We start from the raw sequence: 26,617 nt of genomic DNA on the forward strand, positions 1-26,617 counted from the left end.
TGTTGTCTTGTCAGTGTTCCTTAATTAGACAAGTAATCTTCGTATCCATCCACTAGTCAATGAAAGGGATGTCGTCAGGGGTGATCGACATATGACGCCGTGAAGCTTTGACCATATTATATAACACGCCATCGAGATTTATCATACATATGCTCGACCACAAAGTCACAAACTAATACAGATAGAGTTTTGACTTTGACTTTTTTTATACAGCTTATAAGTACTAAACTCTTATCCCAATACAATTCAAAATAAAAGTTTCCATAAAAAGAAAGCCTTCCTACAATGTCAACGTTTCTCTGTATCTTCCTCCTCTTTGCCGTCTTCATCAGCCACGGTGGAGCCGCTACCGAACCTCCCGTCGAAGCAGTTAAGGACATCAATGGAAAACCTCTCCAAACACGCTTCTACTACTACATCTTGCCTGTTGTTAGGGGCCGCGGGGGTGGACTAACCATGTCCAAAGCCGAGAACAAAACATGTCCAAGAAGTGTGATCCAAGACCAATTCGAAGTCTCTCAAGGCCTACCGGTGAGTTTCTCACCATATGACAAATCAAGAATCGTCCGTGTCTCAACTGATCAAAACATCAAGTTCTCTTCAACTTCGATTTGGGAATTAGCCGATTTCGACGAGGCAACCCGTCAAAATTTCATTTCAACTTGTGGCGTTGAAGGGAATCCTGGTCAGACAACGGTTGATAACTGGTTCAAGATCGACAAATTTGACAATGATTACAAGATCAGGTTCTGTCCTACTGTCTGCAATTTCTGCAAAGTCATCTGCAGAGACGTTGGTGTGTTTGTGCAAGATGGAAAGAGAAGACTTGCTTTAAGTGATGTTCCATTAAAGGTTATGTTCAAAAGAGCATAGATACAACAACAACAGAATATTTACAATGCTTCTGTAACACCATTAATAAATAAATAAAGAAGTCTTTTCAATGCTTGTTTCTACAACTTAACTAATCAACATCTTTAGAAATCATCACCTCGAAAGAATGGTCCATTGAAGAATGAAGTGGAGAAAGTACCTCCACTATTGGGGAAGAGAGTGAGGAAGCAAATGAGTCCAAGGACTATACCCCAAGCAAACCTATCATCTCCGAGAGGTGTGATTTCGTCTTTCGCAGGTGTTTCTTCACCACCGCGGAAGAAGGTTGCGAATAGCCCCCAAGCTAAACATAAGACGCTTCCGCTGAGACCTCCGATACCGAGAAGGAGTGATGTGGTAAATGAGAGAATTGCAGCTGTGCTTCTTCCAAACATTGCTTGAGCGATTCGTCCTCCTTCGAGTCTTCCACATGGTAATAAGTTCAATGAAGTCACTACCATACCTGAAAAGAGTTTACTTACAGTTTAGAATATAGTAAAAAACTAACAAGAGAAAGAGAAACCAACAAAAGTTATGAGGTTTACCCAAAAGACCAGCGAAAGCAAGCGGATCAACTGGAACTCCAACTCCTTCAACCGCATTAGGCAATACATTACCGAGATCATCCGCATAAGGACCGATAACGAATTGGATAAACGAAAGCAACGGGTTGTTATCAAAGAACTGTGGCCTTATGTACCTGTATAGAACGTTATAAAACCAATCAGAGAAACCAAACTGCATATAAACAACAGTAACAAGAAATAAGAATTTCATCTAATACATCCTTACAAAGCATTGTCTCCTCCATTGAAACTACCATCAGATATAAACGCGGCAGCTGCAAGAAGCAGCGAAGTGAGGTATGCACTAGCTGTACGCGCTACTGGTATATCGAATAACGCCTTTTTATTAGGAAGCAATGACTCGTAATTGTTCATAACTCCTAAACAACCAGTCCAATTCGATGGCACCAGAAACGATGGGCTTAATTTGACACCGTGTCGTGCAGCGGTTACTCTGGTTGCTATCTGAAACAAACAACTAAACAGGTTAAGTGACATGTATACAACACAACAGTCTGGAGCTAGCTCTCTTGATTTGTCTCAGCATACCTCTGAGACGCCTAAGATGGAGAGGAACCCGCCAAAAAGAGGAACCACATTAGCAATGTAGTCATCAAAAGTAGCGTCGGGTTTAAGGAAGAAACCACTCATAAGAGCTATGGTGCCAAAGGTTGAAACACATAAAGCAATTGCACTAATATATCCCCATGGAGTGCTTAATCTAGTTGATTCAAATTGTAGATCGATCTCCGCCTTAGGTTGCACCATACACACCTTTACAAACACAAAGACCAAACATTCCAATATTTTTTAGCCTTAATCCTAAAATCATGAACCTCAAAGTTAGAGACTTTTGAAGGCCTTCGTCTACCTGTTTAGTGATCTCATTGGACTTTTCTTCCATAAACCACACAACAACATCACGCTCAGCTGCTTCAGATAGCTTTGCTTCAAGCTTAGGTGTGACCTCATTAATGGGTTTTCTCAGATTCCCAATAAAGATCCCTCCATCTCCAAACCGACGAACGTCAGTAGCGAAAAACGTATCGAACCCAAAACAGCTCTTCAACTGTGCATCATCACAAAAACACTTTCAGAAACGATTGCAATCCAACGAACACACAAAAAGAATCAGCATGGCTGTATATAGAGTACCTTGTTGAGATCAAGAGCCTTGAAAGTCTCTTCAGCTTTCTCAAGCCTTTCTTTTTCTCTAGTCAAACTGTCACGAGCCAAGCTGTTGAAAACTCCAATGATTGGATTCTCACTGTTGCTCTCTCTGTTCAGCTCTTTCAGTTTACGATCAGTTCTTGTCTTCTCAAGCTTTATCGCAGCTTCGATTGATGGATTCCCCATAAACTTCTTGAACTCTTCGTCCGTTTTCCAATCATTCTCTTGCTCCTTCGATTTCTTCTTCTCCTCCTCCACTTCACTGATATCTGGAGAAGGCGACGCATTACCGTTCGCGTGGTTCTCATTTTGCTCCTCCGCTATCGCCACCGGAGACGGAGCTTCGTTAGTAGACTCACGAACTCGATCATCTTCCGCTGAACATCTCAAAGGACTCCTGCGTCTCGGTCGGTACGTTTGGTTCACAAGTTTGGGAGGTAATAATGGTCTGTAACAGCGACGAGGTTTCGAACTGTGACAGGATTTGAGAGTTAAGGAAGATGAAGAGGGAGTAGACACAAAGAGGGAAGCCATGTTTACAGAAGAAACTCAAAAAGATTGAGATTTGATGAAGAAGAGACATGTCTCTGCGAATGAATTTGTAGAGAGGATGATGAAATGTCTGGAAAGTTTGAGAAGAAACTCAAAACACAACAGGTGGAATGGTTTTTATGCATAAAGACAATGTAATGTGTCAGCATCAAAAGAAGAGATTAGAGAAGATGAGAAAGAGAACCTGATTCGCTGTCATAGAACTAGAAGAGAATCAAAAGAGGGGGTTTAAGACATCAAATAATTGGATAAAACCTTAAGTCATTAGAGGGGAAACAAGATTCTGGTCGGAAACTACAAAAACGATCGAGCGAACAAACATATTATAAAGATATGTAAAAATCAAAGTGCGGTTTTTTTTTGTTTTTTTGATGTGGTCTTCGCTCTTGTTCACTCTAAGAAGAGGCAGCAGCAGCAGCTGGTACTTTCTCTTCAGCGGCACCTTCGAATGTCTCACCAACTAGCTCTGGGACATCGTCATCATCCTCCTCTTGTATGGTTGCTGAGGCATTACCTTCACCAGGAACTTGTTTCTGGAACTGCTCTGCCAGTTTCTTTAGGTTGTCCATGTTGTCTGGTCCTGAAAGAGATCAAAAGTAAACATATTGTTTAAGGATCTTTCATTAGGGGAAGAAACATCGTGAATATCTTGAATTCAGCTCAATAACATGGTACATACCGAGTTGGCTGATAATCTGAGGAAGGATATCTTGCAACTCTGCAGGTAAACAAGTTTTACACATCAGTCAGCGAAAACGCAATGATGAAGAAACAAGAAAACAGAGATGAAAAGATATGATCAGATGCTTACTTTTGGTCACAGGAGTACCGCTAACTACCCATGTGTTTGCGGCAATTGAAGCTTGAACTGTAGTAACATTCAAAAGGAGAAACACAATCATCAATAACATGTAAACGGGTTTTTAAACTCCTAAACACAATAAAAGAAAAACAAAGAAAGAATGAATCAGAATCATACCCTTAGGGTTGATGAACTGAATGACAACATCATCCTTGAAGATGTTAACCTCTTCAATAGCAGGAATGGAATTAACTCCAATTCTTTTCAAGGTGCTTTGGAGCCTCTTGTCATCAGTCGTATTGGTCTTGTGCACAGCCTTCTTCTTTCTGCAGTAAATATCAAATGGTTTTATAACATCATCAACCACAGTAAACGCTACGCATCAAATAATGAAACTGATAGAAAAAAAAACAATATATATATACCTTCTGACTGTACCCTTTCCGCCAGTGCGGACGGTGTTAGCCATCTTCATCAACTTTTCACGATTCATCTGTATACAAATCATAAGCCAAATCCATCAACCCCCCAAATCTCATCACAAAACTATGGTTACTACATTCACAAAACCTACTGAGAACAAAGCTTCAAGTGACCATAAGAAAGTAAGAAGATTAAAACGCAAACAAAAACGACCTCAGATGCGCTTATGTCACTATTAGTCTAAACCTAAAGTTTCAACCTTTTTCAATCAGTTAGGTACCCAGTCACCTAATCAAACCCACAGAAGTTTTAAAAACAGTAAAGAACATCTCAGAAATTTCAAAGACGGAAAAAACTAATCCTAAATCCCTAAATAAGCGAAATGAATCAAGAAACAAGTTATATATCTGAAATATGAGCTTGACCCATAAGCAAAATCAGAAAATCAAACGGTAAGAGAAAGGGAAAATACAGTGGTGGATTTCACCTTTGAGATTAGGGTTCTTCCTTCTCCGAAGAGTGTAAGGAGGAGATAAGAAAAAAAAAGAAAAATGCAAAACGAAAAACAGAAGAGAGACGCGGGGCGGCGCTGGAGGGTTTTGCCCTTTTTAACTATATGCTATTCGGAGCCACGCTCTTCTGTTCATCCAACGGTGTATATCACAACTTCCATAAACATGTCTCAATCTCTACCGTTGGATCTTCTAACAAGGCTTGACTAATAATCATGGCCCAATCATTTCCCTCACCTATAGGCCCAATATAAGCTGGCCTTATCAGAATTTGACTCGTTTTAGAGCGTACCAAACCAGAATCTTTTTGGTTTAAAAGCTAACCAGAATTTCAGAAATCGATTACCTCGTTCGTTGGAACGTTTCCTTTTTATCAATGAACACTTGAACAGACTAGAAGAAGGAAGCTATTCGATTATTGATAATCTCAACATTGGTACATTTTATTAGAAAATAAAGTCTGCTCACTGGTACCAAATCCATAAATATAAAATTACATTAAAGAGATTTGTATAGAACCAAAACGCAGACGCATAAACATTCAAATGAATTGCGTTCTGAGTTTGGACGTTTTTTTTATTACTGTTTCTTCTACACAACATTCTCCAAATACCATTGATAAGTTTGGGAGAGACCATCTTTTAAAGTAATCTTCGGTGTCCATCCCAAAGAAGCAAGCTTCGAGTTATCCATAAGTTTCCTTGGTGTTCCATCCGGTTTCGTGCAATCCCAAACAAGCTTCCCTTTAAACCCAACAACTTCCTTAACCAACTCAGCCAATTCTTTAATCGTCACTTCAACACCACTACCAACATTAACATGCTCAAACCCGCTGTAACGTTCCATCAAGAAAACGCAAGCATCAGCCAAATCATCGACATGTAAAAACTCCCTCAACGGACTCCCACTTCCCCAAACCACAACTTCCTCCGCATCGTTGGCTTTAGCTTCATGGAACCTCCTCATGAGAGCAGGAAGCACATGTGAATTCTCCGGGTGGAAATTATCGTTCGGACCATAAAGATTCGTTGGCATACCGGAGATAGCATCCCACTGATGCTGGATCCTGTAAGCTTGACACATCTTAATCCCTGCAATCTTGGCAATTGCGTACCACTCGTTTGTCGGTTCGAGCGGACCAGTGAGAAGAGCTGATTCAGGGATCGGTTGAGGAGCGAATTTAGGGTAGATGCAAGACGAGCCGAGGAAGAGGAGTTTCTTCACACCGTGTGTGTAAGCAGAGTGGATGACATTGGTTTGGATTTGGAGATTGACACCGATGAAATCAGCTGGGTATGTGTTGTTGGCATGAATCCCACCGACTTTAGCTGCAGCTAAGATGACATAAACTGGCTTCTCTGTAGCAAAGAAGGACTCAACATCGGATTGGCTAGTGAGATCAAGCTCTGAATGAGTTTTAAGGACGAGGTTTGTGAAACCCTGATCTTGGAGCTTACGGACTATGGCTGATCCAACTAGTCCCCTGTGTCCAGCGACAAAGATCTTAGCTGATTTCTCCATTTCTGCAACAGAATTATGATAAATCAAATGACCTAGGGTTCCAAAATTTTCACCACGAGAATTCTCATGAAACATTTTTAAATCCAGGTAATTACATTATAGAGAGATGGAAAATTTTAAAGATTGACGTACCCGATGATGCTGTGGTGTTCGCCATTGTCGAGGTTTGTACGAGAGAAGATGAGAGATTGAGAAAGGGGGATTTTGACTTATAACAGCTAAGCAGTTATGAAAGTCAACGAACAAAAAACGTAGATTTGTAGGTAAAGTTTATATTCGTCTGAGAATGTGAGGTGGAGGAGATCTGAATACCCGCCGGCGATCTGAATCGGTGTCGGTTACTCTTTTTTTTTAATTCAGATGAGAGCATCAGTTCAGAAGAATATTCAATCCTGGCCCATGGGCCTTAATAAACGAGCCACCTCATTCTCCGCCTCTTAACCGGACCAAATTCCGGTTCTCAATTATCAATTTGAGTCAATAAACGGTTGTAATGGTTAAACCGGTTCGCTGCTGTGACCCTGTGAGAGTGTACGTGAGGTACCAAATTGATAGAATGATAGTTGCATTAACTCGGTGGTTTCCGTACCATCCATAAGGATTCAAATACGTGTAACGACTAACGAGGACAGGGCTAATTAACATGGTTTGGTACAGGGCTACTCAGTCGGGTAGTTGGATTCAGAGTACCTAACCAGCCAATAAATTACAAAGAGTGATGGATGGTTATAGCTTTAGGCTTGTCATCGTCGATAGAACTGTGACAAACCTTTTGAAGACTCATATAATAATAGCCTAGTAGTGGTGATTAGTAAATTAATTTCAGACTTGTGAATCACAAGTTGTGATGAAAGGAAACGTATTCTGTGATATCATCGATGATTGGATGAGAGATGATTAGCAAACACAAACAAGTAATGGTAGTTGCAAATGACGCTGTAACCGCCAGGGCTGAGATCCAAGAGTAAAGTATATATTATAGACCTCTTCTTTACACAATAAGAAGACAAAAAGAAATCAATTTATGGATTGAAAAATTCGCTCACAGACCTTTCGGAGAAAGGAAATAGAAGAACCACTTGGTTGCAACTCAAAATAGTACTTAATCCGTAGTCAAAGATGATTAATATTAAATTTGATTGGCTGCAACTCTGCTACTCTGAGCTGTTGAAAGTAAAAAAAAAAGGGATGTTGGGAGTTGACTTTAGATGTTTTGAGCTATCAGATATTTGTCACTGTTTGATTTCTTCTACGGCCAACACCGTTTCGGACATAACAAACAAGTTGCATTGTACCAGACTTAGTCTAAAGAAACAATAAACCTAACCTTCCCTATAAGTATCCGTCTCAGCCATGCATACTTGTTTAACAAGAAACATTCAGCATCATGAGGGGAAACAAGAATTACTCCTCCCTGTTTCTCCTCTCTTTTCTAATTCTACCCATCCTTCATTCAAGCTCTTGTACACCCAAATGTGGAGATATCCAGATCCCGTTCCCCTTTGGAATCGAAGACGGTTGCTATCTCGATGAGTGGTACAAAATCGAATGTCGTCGACCAAATGCTACTTCCGGGAAAAGTTTCCCATTCCTTCCCAAAATCAACATGGAGGTTGTGAATATTACCCTTCCGGGGGGAAATTACAATCTCTTCGATAGTTCAACAAAATTATCTTCAATTCGTGTCAAAACCTCGATTGCATCCATGGGATGTTCTAGCGATGGAAAAGATTCAGGGTTGACTTTGAATTTGACGGACACTCCTTTCTTCTTTGGGGACCAAAACAACCTCGTGGCTGTTGGTTGCAACAACAAGGCGTCGCTGACAAATGTGGAACCAAAGATGGTGGGATGCGAGTCGACTTGCACCACAAGCAACAGTTTGCATAGCATTCCTTTATTCGATAAAGTTGGATGCTCGAGGTCCCGCTACAGCTACACTCAAGCCATCTTGCCTAGCAGCTACGTACCATTCTGCAATACAACGAAAAAACAAGAGTGCAACGGGGACGGATGCTGCCAGGTGAAAGCACCTGTTGGTGCTCAGCAACTCGTTGGTGTCACAGTAACAAACAGTAGTAATGGAAACTTTACAAAGGGTGGAGGATGCAAAGTTGCCTTTTTAACAGACGAAGTCTACACTGTATCGAATGCGACCAATCCAGAGCTGTTTTTTTCCAAGGGCTACTCTACTGTTAGCCTAGGATGGTTCATCCAAACGAAGAATCGTTCGTTTCTAGAATCATTGGACTGCCAAAACAGAGAAGAGTTCGATCAAAGTAAAACAAGAACAGCAAAATGCGCATGCGATAATCATACAGCTTCCGGGATCATTTATGCAACTTGTGCATGTGCTAGCGGTTACAAGGGTAATACATACCTTTTAGACAACTGCCAAGGTAACTAATTGCTCTTTCAAGTTTTCGATTTTTTCTTGTGTGGCTCACATCATCCATCATTTGTGTACAAATTCATGACTTCTTTTCTTTTTAATTATATGTACGTAATTAATTTGATGAGTTTTCGTATGCAGAAATTAATGAGTGTGCCGAACGTGACAATCCCTGTGGGGAGCACAATTTTTTATATCACAAGACTTGTAAGAATAAGCTGGGAGGTTATGAATGCGTGAGCTACCATATTCCAGAAGTACTGGTAGGTAAGTAAATGAATTTGTTAATATCCAGAGTCAAAGCAACAACAGATATTCAAATTTAAAGAAACAATGATGATGAATATTTAGTTTTTTTTTTTTTAATTGTTTTGGGGTTTGCAGGATTAGGTGCAGGTTTTTTTGTCTTAATAGTAGGCTGTGGTATATGGGGGTTGAGAAAGCAACTTAGAAAAAGAAGGATGACAAAGCGCAAGAGGAAGTTCTTCAAACGTAACGGAGGACTATTGTTGCAGCAACAGTTACATACAACTCAAGGCAGAGTTGAGAAAACAAAAGTATTCAGCTCGAGAGAGCTAGAGAAAGCCACTGATAACTTCAACGAAAACAGGGTTATTGGACAAGGTGGGCAAGGAACAGTGTACAAAGGTATGCTTATAGATGGTAGATCCGTAGCAGTCAAGAAATCCAATGTTGTAGATGAAGACAAACTACTAGAGTTCATCAACGAGGTCATCATTCTCTCCCAGATCAACCATAGACATGTTGTGAAGCTCTTGGGATGTTGTCTTGAGACAGAGGTTCCTATTTTGGTTTACGAGTTTATAACCAATGGAAACCTCTTCCAACATCTACATGAAGAATTTGATGACTACACAGTGTTATGGGGAGTACGTATGCGCATTGCCGTAGATATCGCAGGAGCTTTTTCATATCTACACACTGCTGCGAGTTCACCAATTTATCACAGAGATATCAAGTCAACGAACATATTACTAGATGAGAAGTACCGAGCCAAAGTTTCTGATTTTGGAACTTCAAGATCAGTTACTATAGATCATACTCATTGGACCACGCTAATATCAGGTACAGTCGGATATGTGGATCCTGAATACTACGGGTCAAGCCATTTCACCGAAAAGAGTGATGTTTATAGTTTTGGGGTTGTCCTAGTGGAGCTTATTACGGGAGAGAAGCCTGTTATAACCCTTTCGAATACTCAAGAAATAAAAGGGTTGGCAGATTATTTCAGACTTGCAATGAAAGAGAACAGACTCTTTGATATCATTGATGATCGAATAAGAAATGATTGCAAGCTTGAACAAGTAATTGCAATGGCACATTTGGCGATGAGGTGTCTCAAAAAGGCAGGGAAGGCTCGGCCAGATATGAGAGAAGTTTCTACAGCTTTGGAGAGGATATGTTCATCACCAGAGGATTTTCAGGTGCAAATTCAAATTGATGGAGAAGAGAGAATATACAGAGACGATTCTTATAGAACGGTCACTTCAAGAACAATGTGAAGCAATGGGGAGTAATTTCATGGTTGTATCAAAGTCTTGAGTAATAATGTTGATGTATTTTGTAAAGACTTGTTAACTTGTTTTTTGCAGCTCAATTGGTTTTTCTCTATACTTAGAATGGTTCTGATTCTCAAAGGCAACAAGTCTTCAACTTGCCAGTTCCATTGCTTGACTTAACAACCCACCACCCATACTACCACATTTAATTTATCACGATGTCACATCCTCCGTTGATGTACAGATTCTAAATTGTAACTCAATAGCCAATAGTAATAGAGAGAGATTAATTAATGGCTATAGATAGAGAAACTATGAAATAAACTAGACCAATAAGCCAATAATAGTAACTTAGTCATTGTAAATAGACAAAAAGAAGTAAATAAACAAACAAACAGAAGTCAATGCCCGAACCATACAAAAAAAACATTTTTGTGCATGGTGCGTTCTTGACTCCCACTTTCCACTAAACTTAAAAAAGAAAGAAACCCAAAAAAATGAACAAGAGAGAGAGAGAGAGATACCCAGAAGAATAATGATTTCTTACACCCTTTGCAGGCATTGAAGACAAATACTTTTAATGAGACCTTTCACTTCTCTGCTCATTGAAGACCCTTCTCAGAAATCAGATGGGGAAATACTAGCTTTTAATGACGTCTCAAGCAGTTGAAGGACAATTCAAGGTGGTTTTAATTTGGTGGACAGTAGTATTGATGAGATTATTTACTGTCTCCATTGACTCCATGTTCAGTTTTGCCGGTTGCATACCACTCACCATTATCTGAAACCCAACCGTTATCAATGATCCTCCTTTGCTGCTTCCGTCTGGTGTAATGGCAAAACCAGAGGGTAAAATGGGAATACAAGATGTGTCTTGACCGCTCATTGCTATGTTCAATGCTGGTATATCCACTGGAGTGTATATCACAAGCGCTGCACCTGATGAGTCTATGCAGCTTTCTTGTAGGATCAGCATGTTGTTTTGTGCTGATGAAGATGCATTAAAACCCTGATGAAAACAAAAAGTGAACCAAACTACCAATCATTAGAATCAAGAATTCAATAATCTATATAGTGTCAAATGGAGGAAGCTTACACGAAGAACTGATATGCAGTTTCCAGGATTTGATCCGTTTGTAATATTAGCAACTTCTTGAACAGAGTTCCCATTTGAAAGGACGTCCCACTTTAAAAACGAAACAGAGGAACAAAAAAAAATAATGTCAGATTTAAAAACACCAAATGATTCTTGTTTCTATGGTAATGTTAAATCTGTGTGGTACCTGAGGCCGAGTTCTTTCATCTTTGAGGAAATTGAAAACGTTCTGTGGAGAGTTTGGGAGCCAGAAACTGGTGGCTGCACATAGAACCATCCCATTTGGTTCATGTCGGCTCTTACGCGAAGTCACACGGACAGCAAATTCATCCAGTCCGGAGACAACAGTTGAGCGCGTGTTGTGAGATGTGCCAACACTAAAGCAGAAGTTGCTTACCATCCTGTGAGCTAGTCTCATTATACTTCTCTTCCCTTCTGGCGATGGAATCACTGAAACGATTTCCAATAGGTTACTGATGGTTTAATTATCTGAACAATTAGAATTTCTAAAAAAAATGTCTTTAGTTACCTCCACCAAGTTCAAGGGATGATGTTGCAGGTTCCAATAGATTCGTGAACCTCTCACACATTCTTTGAAGAGTAGAGATCCAACGTTCAGCTCCAAAAGCTAACCCTTTATGAACACTATCTTTAAATATCTCATGAATCGGTTCTTGCTCCTCGAATTCAGCATGTTCAACCCAAGTAACCTGTTGATGTACATTTAAACGGTACAGTAAAATGATTTGAGATGCTAAAAGAATGAAACAAAACAGAACGGTTACAAACCTTTGAATAGCCATTGGACATATCTTGAATCAGGCAACCAGAAGGAAATCTATATGACCGAGATTGAGATACAAACTGAGGAAACTCATACGAGACATTTGCAATAGCCCAAGTTCCATGTTCAATCTGCTGACAGTATCTTAGCACACAGAACTCACGTGTGGCTACCAATGGCGAAAGCACCTGAAGCTCTTCAATCATCTAAGACCAGCCAAAGCTAAAGTTAAGCATAAGTTTCACACAGCTATTATCATCTTTAAGAGCAATTAGTGTTTCTCTTTACCAAATGTAATGCATCTCCATGGTTTCCACGCAATCCTGATGAAATCACTGCAAGAGTTTTAGACGCTGCAACGATAGAGGGAAAGAGATCTGCTGATTTGACCTGCAAATTAATGAAAAAACCTATATGAGACAAATAAGAAACCAAATGTGAACAACAAAAAACTTTGAAATGGATTATAAATGACTTACAGAATCCATGAGCATGTCCACAAGTATCAAAGCATTAGTGAAAACAACACCAGAAGATCTAGATGCTTCCATTCGAAGGTTACTCTTCTTTCCACCACTAGTACTTGATCTTGGAAATATATTCTCATAGCTTTCAAGATTGAGAACGTCTCTAGATCCATCAGTGTTGATCCATAGAGGCTCATTAGTTTGAAGAAGCTTAAGCAATTCTTCCATAGCGGTGACAGCAATGTTGGTCATAAGAGACTTATCCATCTCTGATAAAACCAAGTTTGGTTGAGATGGCAAATTAGGAACAGCCATTGAAGAACAACTTCCTGGAAGAAGATCAAAATCAAGTGAAGGACCGCTATGGAATAACTCTAATGGCGAAACATGCATAGGATTTAGCAATGGTGGAAGATGAGAGATTGGTCTCCCTATGAATTTAGCAGCAATGCTCGAAACCCTTTCGAGCTGCAAAATTAAAAACATGAAATGTTAATGGAAGTTAAAAAACTAAAAGCAATCACAATGCAAACAAAAAGGTCTCAGAGAGAAAAAAACAAAACCTCATCTCTAAGCTGTGCATTTTCGATGCGAAGCTTTTGTTCATCAAAGTAAGCGTCTTCATTAAGAGGAGAGTCACCACAGTTGGGGCAAATGGCATGTTTAATAGCTTCTCTAATGGCAATGTTTTCGCAACGAATCTTATCATTCTCTTCTTTCAGTGCACAATTATCAGCTCTCTCGTGTTGTGCCTTCAAAAAACAAAAAAAATAGAGATTTTTATGGAGACAAAACAATAAAGAGAGAAACTTTACAAAAGAACCAAACAAAAACCTTCTTTTGTGTTCTTCTGTTTTGAAACCAGAACTTGATCTGTCTTGGAGCTAAACCCAATTCTCTACTAAGTTGAGTCCTCTGTTTCTCATCTGGATGCTGACACTCATTGAAAGTACTACAAACAGAGAACAATGTCATCAGAAAACAGAAAACAAAAAGAACAAGGAGAGAAAAAGGGGTAATACGATTCGAGGCGTTGGATCTGGTGAGGAGTGTGACGGTGAAATCGCTTCTTCTTCTTGTTCTTCTTATCGGTTTCAGAGCCGTCGTGATTTTGGCTGTCACCGAAAAACTCCATGTTCATCAAAGTGTAGTGTAGAGGTTTAGAACAGTATCTGTGTCGTCCTTTGGAACCAAATCAGTAAAGGGTAAACTTACTAACTCTGTATCACCACACAACAGTAAGTAACCATTAACGCCCAACCTAGTGGAAACAAAAAGAAGAAAGTTTCAAACTTTATTTCTTCCCTTAATCAAAAAAAAGAGAATAAGAAAAGAAAAGAGAAGAAACGAAACGGAAGAGAATCTGAGAAAATATACTATATTGTAAAGGGATGGGGAGAAGAAAAGGCTAGATTTGGTATACGATGGTTTTATTTAAAAGCCAAAAGAAGAAGAAGAATCAAATGTAATAAAATCCCCAAAAAAAAAAAAATTTCAAAACCCGTAATTATGGTCCTTGGAAAAGGAGAGTAAAAAAGTTTTGATCTTATTATGATGGACCTTTCATCTCGAGCCTATCATCATAAGCAGTAGCAGCGCCATTAGTGCTTTTTTTTTTTATGATTTGCTCATCTGTCATCTCTCTCTGACTCTCTCTCTTTCCCACCTTTCGCTCCTTTTACATTCATTACAGATTCCAAAATCTCTCTCTCTTCTTACCTGTCTCCCCCTTGAGAAATTGCGTAACTGATACTGATGGGTTTTTAATGGCTGTTCTTTTTGACAGAGGGAGATGAAGAGAGAGAGAGAGGTTATGATGGGTTTTTAATTCTCTTGCTTCTTTCTCCATTACTCTGCCCAACAAAGTACTACTACTACTCTACCTCTACCCTCTCTCTCTCTCTCTCTCTCTCTCTCTCTAATGCTCTCATACCAAAACCTTTCTTTTTAGAGATGTCTCCGGTGATATTAGTTCCGGTTTATTAAAATGTAGCCGGCGTGTTTTAAAATTCACCTGAGGTTTTTAAAAAACCGGCAACTTTATTTATCCACGAGTGAACTTCTTTTTTTTTTAATCAAGGCTGTCATGTAATGACAAAATTTGACTTTTTTATCTCTGGGTTTTTTTGCTGACTTCATCTTCTCTCCTCTTTTTCTTCCTTTGCTTTATTAAATTAAATACCGATTTTTGCTAATAATACACATATTGGAAATGTCCTTACATCTTCTTTTATGCGAATCACCCACAAACTTGCATAGTTTAGGGAAAAGTATATACAATTGGGGGTCATCATCATTCTATGAAATTTATACTTAGTTGTTGAGCGTATGATAAAAGAGAAAAAAAAAAAAAAAATTTGTTTGCTAAATACTCTCATTTAATGCGTGAAGTTGTACTCATCTTTTACTACTTATAAAATAAATAAAAAAAATGGTTTTTTATATATAGTACTACTATGAAATATCCATATTTATCGCATCTCGTTTCCTCAGGAACATCAAACACTCGCTATGTGCGAATTAATGACTACTCCAAGACATGATATTAACGTGTGACAGTATGTTATCCGTATCTTTCTCATCTAATGCTCTTGTTTGAGCTGTAACAAATTTTAATTGCACATATTGATTTCTCTCAATAATCTGCAGCTGCCCTTCAAACAGTTTAAACACTTATGACCTCTCTCTCTTCAATATATATGTACCCTCTTTTTTAGTATTCTTTAAGATACCAAACCAAGATTCCTACTTACTTCTAATGTCAAACAACTAGCAAATGTTATATAAAATGCTTGTTAAAGCATAATAAACTCAAGTGAGGACGGGACTTACACATCTTCTTTCTCTAAGTGAATTCCTGAAGCTAACTGATCAACAGATGGATCTTCATTTCTTTCATTCGCTCCAATCCGTTTGTTGTTGTTCCTCTCTCCGCTTGCGTTTATTTGTTGTTGACGCTTCGTACCAATCTCCTACTCTCAAGGCATTGGACATACACATCACTGCTTCTTCGATTGCTTCTCTTTCCTCTGGATGTAGATCCTCTAATGATAACGTTGAGGCCACCTCGTCAAATTGTAGTATAGCAGCTTGCTACAAAAGGCCACAGAAATCGTATTAACAAGCAATTTCGAGGTGACTATGCATAAAATAAATAACGAAGAAGAAGAAGAAGATGCATTTACCACATTCATTATATCAGCTTCGAGACTTGTATCTCTGTGAAGCTTTGGGACTGTGATGCTATTGAACCACTGCATATATTCACTTTCATCACCGTTTCCTCCTTCATTCTCCACAATGTTTTCCCTTCGTCTCATCCATTCTTCGTCTGCTGTGTTCATATCTTCCACTAAGTCTTCGTCATGGTGTTTCTCGTTTCTTCTGGGAGGAACTTCTCCCGGGATTACTTGGCACAGACCAAACTGCTTCATGCATCGATCTGGGAAGTGCCATTCTACTACTTTTGGACCAATCAACTTTGTTCTGGACCTTCCAAGTAGTAGATTATCTTTGAAACTTTGTGGCACAATGTCAAGATCTCCTTCAAAGGGGCACCAACTAACCTATAAGAGATTTCAGTGGTAACAAAATATCATAATGGATTCAAAACAAAGAAATCTAAAAAGAAAACAATCATTCAACTCTTACATTTGATGGATCCAGATCATCAAGTGCCTTGCGATACTTAAACAAGTCATTCTTCGATCGACTCTGTTGCCTTCCTTTCCACAAAAGTGCCAGTGGAAATTGCCGGGTGGTTCTCTTTGGCCGATCAATATTAAGATGGAAGTAACTCCAACACTGACAATAGTAACACAACTGAATAAGAACTTCTCGTAAAAAAGTAACAACAAGAGAAGATGATATTCTTAAGACAAATGAAAACAAACCTGTAAGAGTGTCAAGCAGCCACCAATGATACTCTGAGACCGTTGAGAGGCATTACCAATTTGTCTATATAAGAAAGCAAGCGCTGCAGCACCCCAAGCGTATTCTCCAGCTTTCTCAAAATCCTCAAAGAGAATAAGGTAATCAACAGAGATCTTACTGGGATCTGTAGTTGCAAAAATGGTACTCCCAACAAGGTATATAAGAAAAGCACGACTGTGATACTCAATCTCTTTCGTTGTAGCTCCCTTTGGACACTCTGCAAAATTCTCCTTCAACCATTTCGCAGTGACTCGATTACCACTCAATTCACTTTTTGGTAGTTTCCCCAAAAGCCTGAGGCATACTTGAGAAGGGTCCTCATCTTTTTCTTTAACACCAACGACAGGTTTGCCATCAACAGCAAGACCGAGGATCAACGACACCTCATCGAGAGTGATAGTCATTTCGCCACAAGGGAAGTGAAACGTGTTGGTTTCTCTACGCCATCTCTCGACAAGGGCAGAGATAAGTGAATTGTTTAAGCTAATAGATCCTATTAGGCGAAACCAACCGAAACCAGCTTTGTCCACCAATTCTATCTGCTCCTTATTGAGCTTCCAGTGATGAAGCAATGAGGTCCGTTCCTGGCATCTAAGCACACCTCTCTCCTGTAAAGACAAAAACACTTATCCCAAGTTGTTCGATTTAAGACGAAGATAATCCAGGTGGAGTGAAACTGTGATTACTAACTTACCTGTCCGGTCAGAATAGCAGAGGAGACGTGCTTATCTTGCTCGTAAAGGACGGGCATGGTCAGTATCTGATAATGGAAATCAAAATTAGGGTTTCTGTGTGAAACGCGATCAATTAGACAGGATGATTCGGGTCCTGTTTTATCTAAACAATGCAATAACTTTCTTCAGGTTCCTGATCTACTCTAAGACTTTACGAGACTACAATGGGGATGAATCTAACTGAAATTTCAAGGAGCAGTACAATTACGATTAGAAAGGGGGAACAATTTTAGGGGTTCTATCAATCTCTTAACTTTGAAACTGGGACAAACCAGTGGGACGAACAACATGTCTCTACTCAACAGAAACAAAAGCTTACGAATTTGGAAACGAAAACAGAGGAGGGAAGAAGATCGCAGAAGGTGGTTGCTTCGGAGAAATTTGAGAACAAACGCGGGGCAGAGTCGACTGAAGAATTATCCTCTTTTGGTAAAAAAAACAAAAAAAAAAAAAAAAAAACTCAAAAAGATAAATCCTCAGTAACATTATACACATGAAATAATCATTAAATATAATTTTATTTTCTCCATACAATATGTTTTAAACTTTTAATTAATTTTTTCATTTTTGCTCAAAGTTCATTAATTGTGGTTAAATCCTTTTATCCTATAAATCACAAGATCATATTCTAGCATTTTGCCACATGTAATTCAAAAAATAATTATTCATAAATTCAAAATTAAGAAAAATTAAACAAAATAATATTCTATCAACAAAATTAAGTTGATATCGTATCTCAACTTCCCCATTTCACGAGTCCATGATCCTCCATCTTCTCTCACCCACGATCTCTTTTCAAGAAATCTTTGTCTCCATATATGTTCGACATCGTTGCGTCTGAGTTGGTGGTGTAAGAAAAGTATCCTGCCCCATTTTAGATTTTTCTAGGTTCACAAAAACTTTCAGATTTTCCTCCTCTTTTATCTTTTTTGAATCATTTGACCTCATCGTTGTATTTATTCTCATCTAACTTGAGTCGTTTTAAGTCTTCTTAATTTTGTTTAGATATCTCAGAGGAGCAAAATGGATTCAAGGATCCTCCATGGAAAATGGGATGGTACGTAATTTTGGGTGACTGGGATTTCGAATTCTCACTTATAATTGGAAATTATATGTCTTAGTTTTTGAAAAGTTTGATTTGCATTCTTTTACTCTTTCTATAAATCAACAGTTTATGTTTTCATTATTTTTTACTGGTTTAACCGTGTGTTTGGCGGCTACTGTGCATCGTTCAAGGAGTTGCAAGAGTGAAATTGACCTTTTTTATTGCGCTCTACATCTTGGATTTGTAAGGACACACATGAAGACGTACGCAGCATATGTAAAGAACAAGATAAATTCAAAGATGGAGAAATGGATCATTAGAGAGGTTGAGGAAACAATATAAAGCAATAAAGGTACTGATATATTATCGTGAAATGCACTTGCAAAAAGTTTACTCTATTTTGAACACTAATTTACCAAAGATTCTAAAGGGATTGATTTTTTACTTTGCAGAAATAGTATGACTTGAAGTAGGAGAATCATTCAGAAGGGAATTCAGGTACAGAAGTTGAAATCAGATCATATGTTGAATCAACCGCAATATAACGGTGTTGAGATGGAGTAGTTGTAGATTTATTTCGTCATACGATCCCTATATATCTCCTATTTTTGTTTTTACTTTATTATAGTTGTGGAAGATTCTGTATCGAAAATCATATAGCTGTAGATTTATCTTCCATTGATCTGAAAATTATACATAGTTCCTCTAGAATTCCATTGCCAATTTTTGTTTGCTCTGTTTCTGTTTATCTGACTGTTTTTCTTTGAAACTCTATCTATTTGATCTTGATATTAAAGTGTTATGGTACTCTAATTAACTGTCTTGATAAACTGAATCAAAGTTAGAGTGGTGACATGCATTATGAATAAGAGGAAAGAGAGAAGGAAACACAATGAAACACGTATTGTTCTTTGGATCCTTGAATTGTAAACACATATTCTTGCATTATTTTCTAACTAATTTATTTATTTTGGTGTTAACAGATATTCCAATAAGCAGCAACACAATTTCAAAGTTGTAGTCATTCAGTAGACACCAATAACGATACATTCTCTCACCATAGACTCCCAAGTCGTGCTTCATCATCTAATTCACCAAACGCATTTGAGCAGTTCTGATTTCTGAAGGTAACAAATATTTTAGTTTAGACTCCCAACTTTATATGAAACTAAATTTTCTTACCTTTTACAGAATACGTATGACCAATTGACCATGGTGATGCAACAAATATATATATATATATATATATATATATATGAGTATTGCAATGCTTTCATGTGGTATGATGAACGTGTTGGCAAAAGATGCAGATGACCACATCTGATAAAACTTAACGAAGCTTACTCTGCTACTTTATCGCTTCCGTTTTCAATCAGTGACTTCAAACTCCCTCTCATCTCACAGTATCGATAATTCATCCCTATGTCTTTTGTTTGCATGTAATCTTTATAGTATCTGATAAAGAGTTATGAAAGATACGATACATGTTCTCTTACATTGTATTCTCCAATTATTTTAAAATGTTCAGATTATAGATTATAGCAAAAGAAAATTTAGTTTCTATCAAAAGTTTATAATTTGATAGATAAAATGGACTTTCAACTATTATAAATTAATTATAAATTATATGTAAAGATAATAACAATATTTTTTTCTTTTATTTGATGTAAATACAGCAAAACAAAGCCCGAGCGTACGCACGGGCTGTAATACTAGTAATAAATAAATTAGGTGTTTTAAATGTAATAATGAAAATTCAGTGATTCACATTACAGTTTCTATAAATAACATACTTTTTCTTTTCGTTCTATAAAGATCACACTTATTTTAATAACCGCTAAAACTTTAAGCCTAAAAGTAAAAACGGAGACCGAACAGGTGCGTTGGTCCTGTTGCTGTCTGAAAGAATATACCATCTCCTCTAGGTTCTGCTTTACTCCAGAATTTTATATGATTCTTCAAGCTTCAAGTTAAAAGCCTTGTCTTACCAGCAACTTTCATCACCAAGAACATATATATATATATATATATATATACCCAATTTGATAAGTTTTTTTTATATCAAATTGGGTTTTGAAATTACTATCAATATTGGAAATGGAAAAAAATTTTACTTTATTGAAAAAATATACTAACATACAAAGATCTCTCTCATGTAAACTGATCCAAACCCAATTTGACAAGTTTTTTTGTTGTCCTTATCTCACACACAACAGAGATCAGATCATCGTAATTTTGCAGGCAGCCATTGGAAACCACTTGATTTTTTTTGGCTCTATAAGGTTTACACATCTCTATTCCTCGATTGCTCTCGTAAACTTGGTTTGAAGCACTTTGCACATCTTCAGACTACGAAGCTTCAACGAGAGGAAGTTGATATTCATCTGGTTTCAATGCCAATGCGAAATCAGGAAGTGTCGGTGCTGTCTCCATGATTCTGTTAATCAGAGAGCATTTTTACAGATTAATATTAAAATCCTGAGCTTTATATGTTATTGCAAAAGTAAGAAAGACAGATTTAAACTCACTTTTCATAAGAGTATAGATCACGGTTTATCCTGACTTTACTTGAAGTGTCTTTCGGGATTTTCTCGGTTAGATACTTCATCGTTCCAAAAAGCGGCGGTGTTCTGCAAAACAACCGCTAAACTGTCACCCCATGAGCTCAATATAATTCCGACCAAAAGAGATAGAAATTACCTTGAAGTAGGTGAAGAGGCGTTGAATGCTTCGGATGCTTTCTTACTTTCTTTGAAACATTCATCTGCGGCTTGCAAAGCAGCAACTGCCATGCCATGTGATTTCTCTGTGTTTCCTTCATCAAGAATCAAACCGTGATAGTAGTAAGCCGCAGCCTGATCCAAAAGATTCCAGAAGATGAAACGAGACATTAGATAAATGGACCTTAATCGCCTATTCTTGTAAAAGCCTCATGGTTCTCAGAATGTAATGATAAGCAAGAACCGAAGTTTTGTGTCTTCTAAAGACAGAGACACAAAGACTTTACAAGGAAGGGCCATAGCACAGGACAATAACTGAAAAGAGCCAGACAAGTTTACATATGAAAGGAGTAACAGAGCAAGAAAGAAAGAAAGAATCAAACAATACCTTAGCTTCAACATACTTCCACTTAACAAAGAGTCCATGCTTTTCTCCCCAACCATTTGCTAATGGAAGATTCATTAGATTATCTTGTGCCTGTTTCAGCGCACAACGACAAGGAAAAGGAAGAATTTTAATGTACAGTTTTAGATGTTTCCAAGATATGTGGGGGGCAGTCAATAGACGATGCCTCAATGACAACAAAGTTGGATAAGAGTAAGGGAATTTACTTGCTGCCAATATTTCACCATTTCACATGAAAGTCTTCGTTTCACTGCAAGAGTGGCCTTCGAGCTATCAATCGCCATGCCAAGTTGGATATCAACACCCTATAATCAGCAACATGAAAGATGTTAGATCCTAAAATTTAGAAAAAGAAACCACATGAGCTACGGTTATATGCCATGGGATAGCTTAATCATATCCATTAAAAGAGAGGTGCTACCTGGCCAAGTGCCTGCAAGCAAAGGGCCCGTAGAACTCCTTCCCCTAAGTCAACCGGTAAAATTCTCCTGTAAGAAAACGAAAACAAGGACAACGATTGTGCCATTAGAATCAACTGAGAATTATCCAAATGTAGAGTAAAATGACATTGGAACTTTTTTTCATCTACAAACCTTTGTTCAGCAGAAAACTGAGGAAGAACATTCTTAACAGCACAATCAAGATATCCAGCTGCTTTTAAGAAGATATCAATCGAAGCTCGTCTGTTTTCTATAACGGAAAAAAAAAAAAAAAAAACACTGTTCAGTCCGAGGTTCGTAACCATCACATTTCATTAACCACTAAGAAACGGAAAATCATCAAATAAAAAAAACGTCCTAAGACAAAACATAACAGAATGTATGTAAACCCCCCTCAGGCAACTGAAGATAGATAAACTATCAGAGAAGCCTAACCTTCTGATACTTTTGGATGGTTGTGACCATCACTAGAACCTCTAGGAAGAAGCAGTAAATTGGCTTGAGACATTTGTAGCATTGCCATTAGATGCAAAACGGATAAAACCTCATACCAAACGTTTGACATCTCTGTTTCCTGGTTAAAAGTAAACATTGTAAGAGTCTGTTACATTATGATGACACTTGAAGAAAAACTGCTTTGGTAGTAACCGCACCTCTTCCTCATCCTCCTGATTTACCCAATTGAATGGTACTTTAAACTGTAGATGGCTACCTGAAGAACATTACAAATACAGCAGGGTCAAGTATAAATCTCTGAAACCAAACAGATCTATTTCTTATAAACACATAAGAGTATATATTACCATCTTTACTTAATCCCAAGAGAACAGGTAGATAGTCTACCAAAGCTTGATGGAGATCCGAGAGCGTTGAACCTCCATAGCCAAAAAAAACAATAGTCATGAAGAGTTCAAAACAGTAAACAGTAGAAAGCAGACAAATATCAAAAACACAAAAAGATGTTCAGAAACATATATATAAATACCATGTTGTGTTTTTCTCCTAGTTCTTGTTATAGTAGGTCCTTCTTGATTAGCCATCACTACTATACGTGTTCTTAAAGCCGTCAAGCGTTCCAATAGAGCCTTGGGTAACTGATCGCCAATGGACTGCAAAAAATCCACAGCTCTCGGTATCCTTAAACCAGGTACATATACTGAAACCTCACCGATGCTTGTTGGCTTTCTTCTGTTCCCACCAGTTTCTTTCGGCGTTGATGCAAAGCATCCCATTTCTTACAAAGCTTAAGAAATCTACAAACACAAACAAAATCTACAAGTGTAAGTGCCAAATTTTGATAAAAGATTTCACAATGAATCTTGTGAGAAACAATCTGTGATCAAGAAAGCTAGAAGAAAAGAGGAGAATGATTCCAAATCAAAAAAAAAAAAAAAAAGAACATGCAATAAGCAGAGGAGGTTGATAAAAATTAATGTCTAACCGAAAAAAAAAAAAAACAGGTCAAGTCTTTCCTCTCCTCCACTAGATATTCATAAGGATAAAGTAAAAAACCAGGTTCACGAGCCATCTGCCATGGACTAAACCATCTTCATAATTCAACGTGACTATCTAATCTACACGAATCTTTACAACAATCAAACTTTAAGACCAAGCTCCAAGCAGAAACAAACAAGTAAATAATATGACAACCGTTTGATAAATAAACAAGTAAAAGAAGAAGGTTGTTGATTTTTCCAACCTTGACACTTATCAGATAAATAGGCTTATATAAGCTATATCTAATCAAACTCGATTGATTGATTACTGCAAGAACAGGGGAAAAAAGACTCAATTGGCAAAATAAAATAAAAAAAATAAAACCTTTGGGAGGAAATCACGGAGAAAGCATGAAACTTTGCAATTCGTATAATATTTTTCTCCACTATGAAACGTTTATAACCCAATACGAGGAAATTACAAAGGGCAAGTTGAGTTAAAAAGGGAAGATTTTGAGTAAAGGCTCAATATGCAAAAAATGTAAGGAGGTGGAAGAGTAATGGAAAGGGATGCTTTAACTTGCCCTAACCAAAACAATAAAATCTCTGACAAAAATGGTAAAAACCTTAAGCAAACATTCTCCCCACAGAAAAAGGAAAAGAGTAGACAGACTTACCAAAAATCTTGACGGAGCCAGCACCAACTAGACCAGCTCACAAAAAAAACCCTTAATTCAGCATTTAATCGTTCAGAATTGTGTCGGTGAAATACGAAATTGACAATGAATCTGACCCAAAAACAAAGAGAGTATATAACAACTAGAGAGATTCTTACCAAAGATTTGAAACCGCTCTTTTTTATATTGGGAGAGAGAGAGAGAGAAGAGATTAGTTTTCAGAATCGCATGAGTTTTGCTGTTTCCCCGTTGAAGAGGTCAGAAGCGAATGGTTCTTTAAATGAATTGATACAGAGAAAGAAAGAGAGATGAATCCCCCCAGATGAAGATGAAGACGAAGAAGAAAGAGGACTTGTTTTTTTTGTTTAACAAAGGGACCGATAAAATTTTCAACGCGACTAAGAAAAAAAATAAAGCTTTGGCTACTACTTCACTAGTACAGCTAAACTAGTAACTACCAAAAAAGAAAAATTCATTAGACCATCATAAGTTAGTTAACCACATTGCTTAACTATACTGTGTGAAAAAGCTAGTTTTTATATATGAATCATTGATGCAACGAAAGTAACTGATTTTTCCTAGGTGTTTAAGATAATGACTATGTTTAGACTGATATTAAACTACAACTCCATATCTTAAAGCAAACTATTCAATAATATAATTTACATATATATTAGAATGTAAGTGATCTTATCCTCTATGAAAAATTGAAAATACTAATGCCTAGTGGGGATGACTAGTGTTTTAATGATATAAAACTTTGGACTTATTGGCACCATTAGCTGTCCATCGGCCTCATTCTAAAGATATATATATAATTGTAGATTTGCTCTCCAAGACAGCTTTTATTCTGTTTGTTACATTACCAATATATATAGGTACATCTCTATCTCAAATACGATTCTCTTGCCGTATTTTCAAAGCCATTTTATGTTATATTATATACTTAATAAGTACGTTTTAATATTATTACTTAGATATTTTGAGTTTACAATCAACTATATCGGAAAATAGAATAATACAACTCAATGTCTCATGATCATAAAAATTGTTTAACAGACGAATCTTTTCTAAAATTATTTGACATTTTCTTAGCATTCATTTCATTGCATTCCGCAATCATCCATATTTAAACGTGCAGCTTAAAACACACAAAATATCTTTAAAAACGTCGCGGTTAACTTCATATTGTCAAATACGGGATTTGAATATTAATATTAATATTGATGCTTATTGTAAGATTGCGAGACCACAGCAAACTAAAAGACAATCGTCATTAAAAAAAAAACTTTTAAAGATTTTTGTTGGTGTTACAAATAGAATAATAATTAATGACGGACAAAAATCGTCACCGGCCTAATTTACGTTTACAAGGTGCATAAGAACTCCACGTCCGTTCACACTTGTTTGTCTATGTCCCCATAACCAAGTCTAATAAGGCCCCATGGCTGGGTTGGGCAGCTCAAAGGCAATGCTATATACAAGGAAAATGCCGGTTATGTCATATTCCACGTGGCGGCCACGTTGGGCACGTGACGTTACCGTTTTGGGGAGGGCTCAGCACAAAAGTACTAAATTAAAATTATTGTGTGTGGGGACTAGAGGACAGGTGTCAAAGGTTTGGAAACATCGTGGCTGTCTTTCACGGTCGCCGTCGGGGGACAGTCGGAAAAGCTTTTATAAGGCTGGCAAGGTGGTTGGTGACGACACGTGTCCCTCAATCATTTTCGTTGTGTTGAAGATATCTTCTCCTTTCTCTTCTTTTTCGTTTTCGTTTAGGACTCTTTCCTTTTATAGAACAGTCTTTTTTTTTTTGTTCTGGTGATTTATATATCACTAGATTACTAAATCAGTGTTATTATTGCTATGTTGAATTATTACTTTACCTAATCAACTGGTAACTTGACAAGCTTTTAAATAGACTTTTGCGATGGTGGGTTTTTTATTTGTCAAAGATAAACTGAAAGGTGAACAAAAAAAAGAAATTGAAATACAAAGAGAAAAATAAAACTACCTCGTTTGAATTAAAGCTAAAAAATATACATCATACGGGTCGTTTAGGTGAAAGCTACAAATCATACACAACGTCATATTGAGTGAAAAGTAAAAAAATGACAATACGCGCCGGATTACATGGCAACATTCACTAAAATACATCGTCGTTTCATCTCCCGAGCATAGTTGTCAAAGTTAGTACGTGGCCATATATGGCCAGAGCATCTGTGGATTTTTCCTCTTGGGATCCCATAAATTAAGGGAATTGCAAAATTGATGCAACTTTGGTTATATCCGTATTCTTTATGTGTTTATGCTATCTTTTGTTTTATTTTTATTTTTGACTAGGTAGTGAAGTGTTAACTTTTTTTGTAATTATAGCCTCAACGCATTTCATTTCTTAATGATATTTACAAGTTCATAAGAAAAAAAAAAATTAAGGGAATTTGTTGGAAATCTGGATTTTGATGCTGAGATGGCTGATCTGTTTTGTCGGCTCTAGCATCTTTTAAAATTCCTTGTCAATTCCACCGGAACCGTCCTGAGTTATTGT

General features: G+C 37.5%; 7 protein-coding genes, 1 long non-coding RNA gene and 1 pseudogene across 27 annotated transcripts; 3 read left to right on the forward strand and 6 right to left on the reverse strand.

Moving 5' to 3' along the window:
• Window positions 1-153: 153 nt before the first annotated feature.
• LOC104756120 (kunitz trypsin inhibitor 5 pseudogene) lies at window positions 154-944 on the forward strand (annotated as a pseudogene). Its single transcript, XR_015586073.1, has one exon. The product of XR_015586073.1 is annotated as a kunitz trypsin inhibitor 5 pseudogene (transcript).
• Window positions 827-3,235, reverse strand: LOC104756118 (putative zinc metallopeptidase EGY3, chloroplastic). Its single transcript, XM_010478647.3, has 6 exons — window positions 2,595-3,235; window positions 2,311-2,508; window positions 1,989-2,213; window positions 1,666-1,904; window positions 1,419-1,573; window positions 827-1,336 (listed from the first exon to the last, which is right to left on the reverse strand). The coding sequence occupies exons 1-6, from the start codon at window positions 3,141-3,143 to the stop codon at window positions 978-980; spliced, it is 1,725 nt and encodes a 574-aa protein (XP_010476949.1). The 5' UTR covers window positions 3,144-3,235; the 3' UTR covers window positions 827-977.
• A 153-nt stretch (window positions 3,236-3,388) lies between these two features.
• Window positions 3,389-4,965, reverse strand: BTF3 (basic transcription factor 3). The gene is made up of 6 exons (XM_010478649.2): window positions 4,874-4,965; window positions 4,389-4,456; window positions 4,141-4,289; window positions 3,973-4,029; window positions 3,841-3,879; window positions 3,389-3,741 (listed from the first exon to the last, which is right to left on the reverse strand). Exons 2-6 carry the CDS (start codon window positions 4,454-4,456, stop codon window positions 3,557-3,559), a joined length of 498 nt encoding a protein of 165 aa, XP_010476951.1. The 5' UTR covers window positions 4,874-4,965; the 3' UTR covers window positions 3,389-3,556.
• A 327-nt stretch (window positions 4,966-5,292) lies between these two features.
• Window positions 5,293-6,826, reverse strand: LOC104756122 (putative GDP-L-fucose synthase 2). Its single transcript, XM_010478650.3, has 2 exons — window positions 6,552-6,826; window positions 5,293-6,421 (listed from the first exon to the last, which is right to left on the reverse strand). The coding sequence occupies exons 1-2, from the start codon at window positions 6,574-6,576 to the stop codon at window positions 5,490-5,492; spliced, it is 957 nt and encodes a 318-aa protein (XP_010476952.1). The 5' UTR covers window positions 6,577-6,826; the 3' UTR covers window positions 5,293-5,489.
• A 977-nt stretch (window positions 6,827-7,803) lies between these two features.
• LOC104756124 (Wall-associated kinase family protein) lies at window positions 7,804-10,334 on the forward strand. The gene is made up of 3 exons (XM_010478652.2): window positions 7,804-8,818; window positions 8,953-9,078; window positions 9,196-10,334. Exons 1-3 carry the CDS (start codon window positions 7,807-7,809, stop codon window positions 10,332-10,334), a joined length of 2,277 nt encoding a protein of 758 aa, XP_010476954.1. The 5' UTR covers window positions 7,804-7,806.
• A 301-nt stretch (window positions 10,335-10,635) lies between these two features.
• LOC104756126 (homeobox-leucine zipper protein HDG12) lies at window positions 10,636-15,650 on the reverse strand. Of its 2 annotated transcripts, none has more exons than XM_087495905.1 (11): window positions 15,511-15,650; window positions 13,701-13,939; window positions 13,513-13,630; window positions 13,242-13,430; window positions 12,691-13,146; window positions 12,500-12,601; window positions 12,217-12,417; window positions 11,957-12,137; window positions 11,615-11,877; window positions 11,428-11,517; window positions 10,636-11,340 (listed from the first exon to the last, which is right to left on the reverse strand). In XM_087495905.1, the coding sequence occupies exons 2-11, from the start codon at window positions 13,817-13,819 to the stop codon at window positions 10,990-10,992; spliced, it is 2,070 nt and encodes a 689-aa protein (XP_087352031.1). In that variant the 5' UTR covers window positions 13,820-13,939; window positions 15,511-15,650; the 3' UTR covers window positions 10,636-10,989. The 2 variants fall into 2 exon arrangements, with proteins under 2 accessions (XP_087352031.1, XP_010476956.2); XM_010478654.3 differs by lacking the exon at window positions 15,511-15,650 and adding an exon at window positions 14,239-14,639.
• Window positions 15,295-18,159, reverse strand: LOC104756125 (protein MAINTENANCE OF MERISTEMS). 2 transcript variants are annotated; one of them, XM_010478653.3, is made up of 6 exons: window positions 17,665-18,159; window positions 17,306-17,371; window positions 16,572-17,219; window positions 16,330-16,482; window positions 15,864-16,244; window positions 15,295-15,771 (listed from the first exon to the last, which is right to left on the reverse strand). In XM_010478653.3, exons 2-6 carry the CDS (start codon window positions 17,360-17,362, stop codon window positions 15,574-15,576), a joined length of 1,437 nt encoding a protein of 478 aa, XP_010476955.1. In that variant the 5' UTR covers window positions 17,363-17,371; window positions 17,665-18,159; the 3' UTR covers window positions 15,295-15,573. The 2 variants fall into 2 exon arrangements, with proteins under 2 accessions (XP_010476955.1, XP_019095071.1); XM_019239526.2 differs by having other exon boundaries at window positions 17,600-17,760.
• Window positions 17,993-19,942, forward strand: LOC104756127 (uncharacterized). 6 transcript variants are annotated; one of them, XR_762278.3, is made up of 6 exons: window positions 17,993-18,195; window positions 18,351-18,402; window positions 18,582-18,742; window positions 18,843-18,888; window positions 19,374-19,517; window positions 19,582-19,942. It is a non-coding gene; the product is annotated as an uncharacterized LOC104756127 (long non-coding RNA). The 6 variants fall into 6 exon arrangements; XR_762279.3 differs by having other exon boundaries at window positions 18,639-18,742; XR_015587096.1 differs by having other exon boundaries at window positions 18,074-18,233; window positions 18,332-18,402; window positions 18,639-18,742.
• Window positions 19,943-20,488: 546 nt separating this feature from the next.
• LOC104756129 (uncharacterized) lies at window positions 20,489-24,909 on the reverse strand. Of its 12 annotated transcripts, none has more exons than XR_015586076.1 (13): window positions 24,228-24,853; window positions 24,070-24,096; window positions 22,942-23,209; window positions 22,760-22,831; window positions 22,610-22,668; window positions 22,392-22,530; window positions 22,110-22,206; window positions 21,938-22,004; window positions 21,723-21,821; window positions 21,499-21,588; window positions 21,091-21,425; window positions 20,919-21,020; window positions 20,489-20,827 (listed from the first exon to the last, which is right to left on the reverse strand). XR_015586076.1 is itself a non-coding variant. In XM_019239531.2 (13 exons), exons 3-13 carry the CDS (start codon window positions 23,186-23,188, stop codon window positions 20,740-20,742), a joined length of 1,215 nt encoding a protein of 404 aa, XP_019095076.1. In that variant the 5' UTR covers window positions 23,189-23,209; window positions 24,070-24,096; window positions 24,228-24,909; the 3' UTR covers window positions 20,489-20,739. The 12 variants fall into 12 exon arrangements, 6 of the variants coding, with proteins under 6 accessions (XP_019095076.1, XP_010476957.2, XP_087350306.1 ...); XR_015586075.1 differs by having other exon boundaries at window positions 24,070-24,120; window positions 24,228-24,783; XR_015586077.1 differs by having other exon boundaries at window positions 24,070-24,105; window positions 24,228-24,525.
• Between the last annotated feature and the right edge of the window lie 1,708 nt (window positions 24,910-26,617).

Source organism: Camelina sativa, chromosome 17, assembly GCF_030686135.1.
Source record: "Camelina sativa cultivar CO46 ecotype springtype chromosome 17, ASM3068613v1".
Taxonomy (NCBI): domain Eukaryota; kingdom Viridiplantae; phylum Streptophyta; class Magnoliopsida; order Brassicales; family Brassicaceae; genus Camelina; species Camelina sativa.

Bases quoted from the DNA above. Each gene is read 5' to 3' on its own strand.
- LOC104756118 (XM_010478647.3), bottom strand. From the start codon at position 3,143: ATGGCTTCCCTCTTTGTGTCTACTCCCTCTTCATCTTCCTTAACTCTC. The intron at 1,905-1,988 runs GTATGCTGAGAC...TGTTTGTTTCAG, and splicing joins CCATCTTAGGCGTCTCAGAG to ATAGCAACCAGAGTAACCGC. The intron at 1,574-1,665 runs GTAAGGATGTAT...CGTTCTATACAG, and splicing joins AATGGAGGAGACAATGCTTT to GTACATAAGGCCACAGTTCT.
- BTF3 (XM_010478649.2), bottom strand. From the start codon at position 4,456: ATGAATCGTGAAAAGTTGATGAAGATGGCTAACACCGTCCGCACTGGC. The intron at 3,880-3,972 runs GTAAGCATCTGA...GTTTACCTGCAG, and splicing joins CGGTACTCCTGTGACCAAAA to AGTTGCAAGATATCCTTCCT. The intron at 3,742-3,840 runs GTATGTACCATG...GATCTCTTTCAG, and splicing joins TCAGATTATCAGCCAACTCG to GACCAGACAACATGGACAAC.
- LOC104756122 (XM_010478650.3), bottom strand. From the start codon at position 6,576: ATGGCGAACACCACAGCATCATCGG. The intron at 6,422-6,551 runs GTACGTCAATCT...ATTCTGTTGCAG, and splicing joins GAACACCACAGCATCATCGG to AAATGGAGAAATCAGCTAAG.
- LOC104756124 (XM_010478652.2), top strand. From the start codon at position 7,807: ATGAGGGGAAACAAGAATTACTCCTCCCTGTTTCTCCTCTCTTTTCTA. The intron at 8,819-8,952 runs GTAACTAATTGC...TTTCGTATGCAG, and splicing joins CCTTTTAGACAACTGCCAAG to AAATTAATGAGTGTGCCGAA. The intron at 9,079-9,195 runs GTAAGTAAATGA...TGGGGTTTGCAG, and splicing joins TATTCCAGAAGTACTGGTAG to GATTAGGTGCAGGTTTTTTT.
- LOC104756126 (XM_087495905.1), bottom strand. From the start codon at position 13,819: ATGAACATGGAGTTTTTCGGTGACAGCCAAAATCACGACGGCTCTGAA. The intron at 13,431-13,512 runs GTTTTTGTTTGG...TGTTTTTTGAAG, and splicing joins ACAGAAGAACACAAAAGAAG to GCACAACACGAGAGAGCTGA. The intron at 11,341-11,427 runs GTAAGCTTCCTC...TGTTTTCATCAG, and splicing joins ACTGCATATCAGTTCTTCGT to GGTTTTAATGCATCTTCATC.
- LOC104756125 (XM_019239526.2), bottom strand. From the start codon at position 17,635: ATGTTGTTCGTCCCACTGGTTTGTCCCAGTTTCAAA. The intron at 17,220-17,305 runs GTAAGTTAGTAA...TTGTCTTTACAG, and splicing joins CTGCTATTCTGACCGGACAG to GAGAGAGGTGTGCTTAGATG. The intron at 16,483-16,571 runs GTTTGTTTTCAT...TACTATTGTCAG, and splicing joins GCTGCTTGACACTCTTACAG to TGTTGGAGTTACTTCCATCT.
- LOC104756129 (XM_019239531.2), bottom strand. From the start codon at position 23,188: ATGGGATGCTTTGCATCAACGCCGAAAGAAACTGGTGGGAACAGAAGA. The intron at 22,669-22,759 runs GTAATATATACT...AATGTTCTTCAG, and splicing joins CTTGGGATTAAGTAAAGATG to GTAGCCATCTACAGTTTAAA. The intron at 22,207-22,391 runs GTTAGGCTTCTC...TTTCCGTTATAG, and splicing joins CCATCCAAAAGTATCAGAAG to AAAACAGACGAGCTTCGATT.